Consider the following 8,094-nt stretch of genomic DNA (forward strand, 5'->3'; position numbering starts at 1 on the left):
ATGAGTGATCGCAGGCACGAGAGGCAGGACAGGGACGTGTGTGTGTGTAAACACACAAATCCCTGTTCTGTTCTAAGAGGAGATGCAGATTGTGAGTTCCTAATAGCTAGGAACCCATGATCTGTCATCTCCTATAGTCAGTCCCCTCCCCTTACAGTTAGAACACACAGTCAGGGAACACAGTTAACCCGTGACATTTATACAGTAATCAGTGCATTTTTACAGCACTGATCGCTGTATAATTGTCAATGGTCCCAAAAATGTATCAAATGTGTCCGATGTGTCTGCCATAATGTCGCAGTCACAATAAAAATTGCACATCACCTCCATTACTAGTAAAAATAATAATAATAAAAATGTTGTATATCTATCCTCTATTTTGTAGACGCTATAACTTTTGCACAATCCAATCAATGTACACTTATTGCGATTTTTATTACCAAAAATATGTAGGAGAATACATATCAGCCTAAACTGAGAAAAATTTACTTATTAAAAAAAAATCAGGGATATTTATTAAAGCAAAAAGTAAAAAATATTGTGTTTTTTAAAAAATTGTTGCTCTTTTTTTGTTTATAGCGCAAAAAATAAAAAATGCAGAGATGATCAAATACCGCCAAAAGAAAGCTCTATTTGTGGGAAAAAAAGCATGTCAATTTTATTTGGGTACAGCGTCGCACGACTGCGCAATTGTCAGTTAAAGCGATTCAGTGCCGTATCGCAACAAAATGCTCTGGTCATTGAGCAGCCAAATCTTCCAGGGGTTAAGTGGTTAAATTACCTACATTCAATCTGTATTGGTGCCTGAAGGGTTGACAAAACTCACAAAGGGTACTGAAAATTGGAACATCAGGATTTGTGGCCTGCAGATTGAGGACTTTGTACTAATTTTCTTTTATCCTCTTCTAATATCAAAGCTTTGCATTCGAATTTCTATCACAACATTTTGATGCAGCAAATGGGACATGGAAGGGTGAGCTAGTACAAGCCAAATAAAAACAGCCCATAGATTAGTCTTTTTTTATCATTCAACCACCCGTTTAAAAGAAAAAAAACACTTGATTCCCCCATCCACACACTCAGTGTGGATGGGGAATCCTTCCTGCTGAAGTATTGTATTCTGACAGCAGGGAGACTCTCCCACCATCAGAATACAGTGATCAGTACTGCCGGCTATAGGCTGCAGTGCTGATTGAGTGGGGAAAATCTGGCAGGCTGGTTGTACAGAAGTCAATCGGTATATCAACATCTGTACAACAAGCTTGCCCATACATGATTGAAATTCGACCAGTCAATCAATCAATGCATCATTATGTGATGTAAATGATATAAATGAATAGCCTTTAGTTGTCTTTAAAGAGGAAGTAAACCCGACCAAAAAAATTCCAATTTTCTACTGTTTATATAATACTGCACATCAGCCTTCATACTATCTATGTAATTCCTCAAAACGAGCGCTCTAAATACCTTTTTTTTCGTTTTCAAAAATATCTCCCTTCCGGGTATCGCCCGCGCCATTGCAAAGTCTGGTTTTGACGTCCTTTCCGGACGTCATTTCCGCCCTTAGTTAGATTTCATTCCGGAAATCTCGCGCATGCGCCGTAGCGTCATAAGAAATCCTAACCAAGCCTCGATCTCGGTTGCCGTTACTAAGGCAAGAAAGCATTTCTCTCTCTCTCGCTCTGCTCTGCTCTCCTCTGCTATGATTCATTCCCCTGCGTGACGTCTTCAGTCACAAGGGGGAGTGTCAGGAAGAGCAGGGATATCTTTACGACGCGAGACTTCTCCTCTGCCGCAATGAGGAGAATGCCTCGTATTAACAAAAGGCAGAGAGGCAGGAAGATCAAAGGCGGCAATACAATATACGCCGCATTCGCACGTCCATACTGCGCAAGCGCGGCTGACGTCATGGACATGTAAACGGCGTTTTTTTCGAAAATGACACAAGTAAGTTCACTTTCTCAGGCAGCGATCAGCTGCCTGAGAAAAGTATGATCTACTAAGCAAAACATGTTTAGGAGGGTTTACTTCCTCTTTAAGAGCAGCTTTGCAGGAAATATATATATATATATATATTTTACCTGTTTCGTCTAAAAAATTATGCTTACTGAATGTATACATACTTTTTTTTTTTTTACCAGGGTGAATCAGGGCTAAGAGGAGAGCAAGGACCTAGAGGTCCTCCTGTAAGTATGAAATCACTATCTATGTCTCATTTTAAATATTTAGATAGCAATAACATTCATTGTTATGCAAAGTTGCAAAATCCAGACACTTTTTATTTCTGCAATTAACTAGTTGCCAATCAGCCTCTGTCGTTATACGGCGGCAGGTTGGCTCCCCTGTGCGAATCTCAGTAGCTGTATGGCAGCCGCTTTAAGGAGTATAGGGGGCGCACATACGTGACCCTGGAGCCGATGCATGTGGCAGGCGGCCACAATGTCTGCCAGCCACCCGTGATTGCTGCTCAGAGAGCCAGAATGGGGATCTGCAAATGTAAACAGACACATTCCTGTTCTAAAAGAGATCCTAGTGATCAGAAACAGTGATCTCTCTATTATCGGTCTGTACACTCCCCCCACAGTTAGAAGCACCTCCCTAGGGAAGACTTAACCCCTTGATTGCCCCCTAGTGTTATCCTCTTCCCTGCCAGTGACATTTACTCATTAATCAATGAGTCAATGGTCCCAAAAAAGTGTCAAAAGTGTCCGATTTGTCCGCCGCAATGTCGCAGACCTGCTAAAAAAGTGCTGTTTGTCACAATTACTAGTAAAAAAAATAATAAAAATGCCATAAATATATCCCCTATTTTGTAGACGCTATAACTTTTGCGCAAACCGATCAATATGCACTTTTTTTTACCAAAAATATGTAGTAGAATTATTGGCCTAAACTGAGGAAGGATTATTATTTTTTTATTTAATTGTTTGGATATTTATTATAGCAAAAAGTAAAAAATATTGTTTTTTTTCATAATTGTCACTCTTTTTTTGTTTATAATGCAAACAATAAAAACCGCAGAGGTGATCAACTACCACCAAAAGAAAGCTCTATTTGTGGGGAAAAAAGATAATCAATTTTGTTTGGGTACAACGTCACATGAACACGCAATTGTCAGTTAAAGCGACGCATTGCGGTTTTGCAAAATCTTCCGGGGCTGAAGTGGTTTTTAATGTACATTGCAGGGATTTCAACAAACCAATTTTAACAGGGGGCAAATTTACCCAGTCCTTAAGTGATTAACATTAAGACTGTGAAAAAGCATAGGCAATAAATTGGCACATCCATTGACTATCACTAATTCGAAAGAGGAAATGAACTCTGGAAACTGTGCTCAAAAAAGGCAGGCAGACAGAAAATGACTAGCCACCAGTATTGATCAATTAATACAAGTTGTCAGAGTCCCCCTTTACATCCAGGAACACCCAATGGAGTACCCTCTTACTTCTGGGAGTACCCAGCAGGAAGCCACTTTACATCGATGTGTGCTCCTCCCTAACACCCATGTGTGCCCAGCAAAGCTTTGCTTTATAGCTATATGTGCCCCACACAGTCACTCCTTGAATCTATGTGTGCCCAGCAGAGCCTCCATTTAATTTGCAGAGCAGCAGGTTTAAAAACTGGAAGGAGGAACTAATTAGTGCTGTATTACTCAAATTCATAATGTATGTCCTTATGAATACTAACAGTTTTATATTGTATTACTAAATGTTGCTACATCTTTCTTTAGGGGGAACCTGGCATGAAAGGAGAAGAAGGGCATAGAGGAGAAGATGTAAGTATGCTTTTTTTCTGATTCAAAGCACCAGTTTCCAGTTAGATTAATCTTCTCGGTTCCCAGATCTGCTGCAAACATTACAGGGTGACCGTGTAATGTATATTATATTACAAGTAATTACGAGTAATTGGCAAATCTAAAAAACAGTGGCATCAAATATATATATATATATATATATATATATATATATATATATATATATATATATATATAGTGGGCTTCTGCTGAAACGAAACAAAACAATGCCGTTATTAGAAAATTCAAAACAAAAGTGTGGGGTCCCCCCCCAAAATCCATACCTGACCTTATCCATGCATGCAGCGTGGCAGGCCAGAAAAGGAGGGAGGTGCGCCAATGCCCCCCTTGAACCATACCAGGCCACATGCCCTTAACATGGGGAGGTTCTTTGCCCCCACTCCAAAGCACTTTGCCCCAATATTGATGGGGACAAGGGCCTCTTTCCCACAACCCTGGGCTGTGGTTATGTGGGTCTGTGGGCAGGGGGAATTGGAATCGCAATCTGGAATCCCCCCCCCCCCCTTATGTGAATGAGTAGTACCCTTAATCATTCACCAAAAAAGTGTTAAAAGTGAATAAAGCCAGTACACTCGTTTTTGACAATTCCTTTATTAAAAAATAAGAAACAATGTCCCCCTATGTAGATCCTTCATCAATCACACCACCCTCCACCACCGCTGGACCCAAAAAAAAAAAAAAAAAAACCTTCAGCTTAGTCAAACGGTCCCCACTGAATGCCTGTTCCTCCACCTGACATGTCTTAAATAGATAAGGAGCGAAGTCACCCGATGACGTCAGTGTGTTGCCCCCGCCCCTTGTGATGTCACTAACCAGAGCATGCTGGGCCGATGCTGTCACAAGGGGACATTTGTTAAAGGGGGCTTTCAGATTCCCAGCTCTCCTCTCCTCATGCAATGTCAGTGTGAGGATAGGGCTGCTGATAACCAGCAAATCCTGTTCACACTGTGATCAACTGTGAATGGACACATATGGTCACACGGTAAAGGGCCGCTGTGATTGGCTCTTTACCTCTATCTGAGATCAACTGTATCCAAAGGACACAGCGATTACAGATCCCTGTTTATGCGCACCACAGGGGGCACGTGGGAAGCACAATCATGGGAGGACGTCAATAGATAGCCCTTCCAGAAATGTGTGACCGTGCTGTAGCCATCATTTGGCTATAGCGCGGTCGTAAAGAGGTTAAGGTCCTCTGCAACTAAGGTTGGCCATACATGAGTCAGTTTTGCTCGATCAACCAGTGGGTTGAAAGAAAAAAAATTACCTAATTCTCCAATATACACATTCAAGGCGGTGGTGCTATTGTATTTTGATGGCATGGAGATTTCCCCATCAGAATACACTGATCAGCTCTATAGCCTATTGCCTGCAGTGCTAATTGAGCAATAAAATATAAACAGGGTGGTTTATCAGAATTCTATTAGTGGATCAGCTTATGTTCAGTTCCATGTATGGCCAGCTAAGCACGATAAAAAAATTATCAAAATAGAAAATAACAGTTGCCATTATGGCAAATAACACATACTGTAATTTATAGCTTAGTGAATTTAGCACCTTGTCTAGCTGAGGAAACAATAGACATGTCAACTGGTACAACATTGTTAGTTTGATTTTGCATTGTGTCATTACTAGATTGTTTTCATATTGTTTAAACGGAATTAAAGTTCATCAAAATCCCAAAATTAAAAAGTAATATATTGCAGTATACAAGTCCTTAGATGAGGTACCAGCATTTATTTTCTTTTTTCTGGCTTTTTTCCCTTTATTTTACATGGTAACCCTGCAAATAACACCCTTTCTCAATGGAGGTAGCCATGGTGGCCATTCAGGCTGGACTTTAAATATGTCTGCCTTTGTTAAGGGGAGAGATAGGATTAGTGGCTTACACAAGAAACAGTTAATCTCACAGAAAGTGACATGAACACTACATTTTTAGCAAAGTTAACAGGTACTTTCTATTTGTGTTCTTGGATTTAGTTATACTGTAATTCTTTTATTTATTAACGCAGCATTTTCTTCCATAGAGTGAAGCTGTGCAGCAACTTAGAGAAGCTCTGAAAATTTTAGCAGAACGAGTGTTAATTTTGGAACATATGATAGGAATACATGGTGAGTATAGACAAATCAAATTTACATGTTAATATCTTTACCAAAGAAAACGAGTTCTTCGAATTACCACAGATTGTAAGAGTTTAAGCCCCGGTCCACACTATTGTGATGCCAGACATCGCATGTAATGCGCAGTGCACTGCTGTTCACATTACATGCGATGTCTATGCGGGTGCGATGTCAGCCATACAGATAGCATGGCTGATATCGCACCGCATTCGGTGCAATCACGCACAGGACCCTTTTTCAGTTCGGACCAGAATCGGATCGCATATGTGTGAACATATTCATTCATGTCTGATCTGTCAGTTCACAGTGCGATAGGCAAGCTGAAATGGGGATGTCGTTAACATATGACACTCCCCAGCAGTTCGCATATGGCAGTGTGAACTGCCGTGCACTCCGGATGCGATGAGGGAACCCACAGTTAATACGCAGGGTTCTCACATCGCAATAGTGTCAATCGGCCCTTACACTGCAACTACAAGCCTACCACACATGATCACAATAACTTTAGAGAAGGGGATTCTATCAGTATTGCGGTGTCTGGCAATGTTTCATCAGTATAAGTGACTACATAAGCCTAAGGGTTAGTGTTGTTCATATAGTTTTCCCTGATCCAATTAATAATTTTAGAAAAACTAAATATGTTTACCTCTTGAATTAATGCACTTTTTATTTTTTAGACACAGCAGCCTACGGAGAGGCAGGTTCCGGCCAGGACAATTCAGGCTCTGTTAACTCTAGAAATACAAAACTGAAATATGAACAGCAACAAAGATACCAAACCCTTGATAGCTTTTCATCACTGCTGGATGACAGTGAAACAAGTCAGAATTGATAATATGGACTTTATGCATTGTTGCAAATTTGTAAAAATACAGCCTACAGATTAAAGCCAAACTATTTTTGCATAAAGATGAATTGCAAGAGCCTTCAAGACATTTTGTTTTGTCAGTGCAAGAAATTATAATTGGAACATAATGCCTTAATTTACTGCACCTTTCTTAACTACAGTCAATTTAGTGTGTTTTTTTTTCAACATTATTAGGCTTATTCAGTAAGGCAGCACAGGGAGCTATAATGCAGTGCAATGTGTGGTATACTGTAGCAACCACTTATAAGTCTTCTCCTAATAGACTTGACCAGAGAACTGAAAATATATTGGTTGCATAGTGTAACTGCACCATGTACATCATGAATGCTCTTTGCTCAGCCTTGCTGATCTCAGGAATTTAGGATGTTGTACACCAATACATTACAACTGAAAATATGTGCCTATTAATATATTAAATTCTAATTTCTTCTTAATTACTCCATTCAATTCTAATATTTCTATATGTCAAAAACATATTCATTATAAGTCAGTTTCTACAAATGACTAACAAGAAAATGAACTTGCTCAATTATGCATATAACTCAAACGTACTTGCTGTAGTTTATCTTAATTATATCCAATACAGTAATTCACTATCTTATGTGGCCTTCTGATTTATGAACATTAGGCATTTCAGTTAAAAGCCCAGAATTTGGCTGCCATATAACTGGCATTAATTAAACTAGTTTCCATTAAAGCATTTGTATGAGTAGTTTTGCAGCTTTTACTACATAATTGATTTATTTGTCTTTGTTTATGTGATTCAGGTAGTTGCTACCATATTTTGGATATGATGCGATCCATCTGTGGTGTGAATAAATGGTATCAACATAATGCTCAAGGAAAAACACTGAGAGTCCTCTTATTAGATTTGGTGGAGTGGAGTATGGGTTGCCCCACTTGCCTATTCAGATTGGAAAGTTATGGCTGTGAACCAGACTTCCTGGTTGCCATTTCTGGAGAGCATTTTCCATATATTCCTATAAAGAAAGCATTAGGAGTCTGGTTGTACGAAAATGCACAGTTAACCTTGATGTACTCTTTTTTAACTAACTAACTAAAGGAAAACATGGATAAGGCACTTTAGAGAAGGAGCCAGATTTTTTGACTTATAATCAAGCACCAACCCTTACTGTCAGACTAGAGAGGAAAGGATTGTATTTCCATGTTGGGCATGGACAGCAGTAGAAACCCAGCAATCGTTTAAATCCTGCTCTGTTCCACACAAAGTGATTATGAAAATCTGCCTTGGATAAAGCCCTTTAGAATGACAACATAGTGAATACTAGAC

General features: G+C 39.5%; 1 protein-coding gene across 1 annotated transcript in view; it reads left to right on the forward strand.

The window, feature by feature from the left end:
• The window catches only part of COL26A1 (collagen type XXVI alpha 1 chain), a 558,415-nt gene extending 550,900 nt beyond the window's left edge, over positions 1-7,515 (forward strand). Inside the window, exons 12-15 of the mRNA XM_077480518.1 lie at positions 2,142-2,186; positions 3,731-3,775; positions 5,842-5,926; positions 6,613-7,515. Of these exons, the coding sequence (XP_077336644.1) occupies positions 2,142-2,186; positions 3,731-3,775; positions 5,842-5,926; positions 6,613-6,767 (330 nt within the window). The 3' untranslated portion in view covers positions 6,768-7,515. The remainder of the gene's footprint in view (positions 1-2,141; positions 2,187-3,730; positions 3,776-5,841; positions 5,927-6,612) is intronic.
• Positions 7,516-8,094: the final 579 nt, after the last annotated feature.

Source organism: Lithobates pipiens, unplaced genomic scaffold, assembly GCF_037356315.1.
Source record: "Lithobates pipiens isolate NorthernLeopardFrog02 unplaced genomic scaffold, aLitPip1_a1.2 Scaffold_16, whole genome shotgun sequence".
Taxonomy (NCBI): domain Eukaryota; kingdom Metazoa; phylum Chordata; class Amphibia; order Anura; family Ranidae; genus Lithobates; species Lithobates pipiens.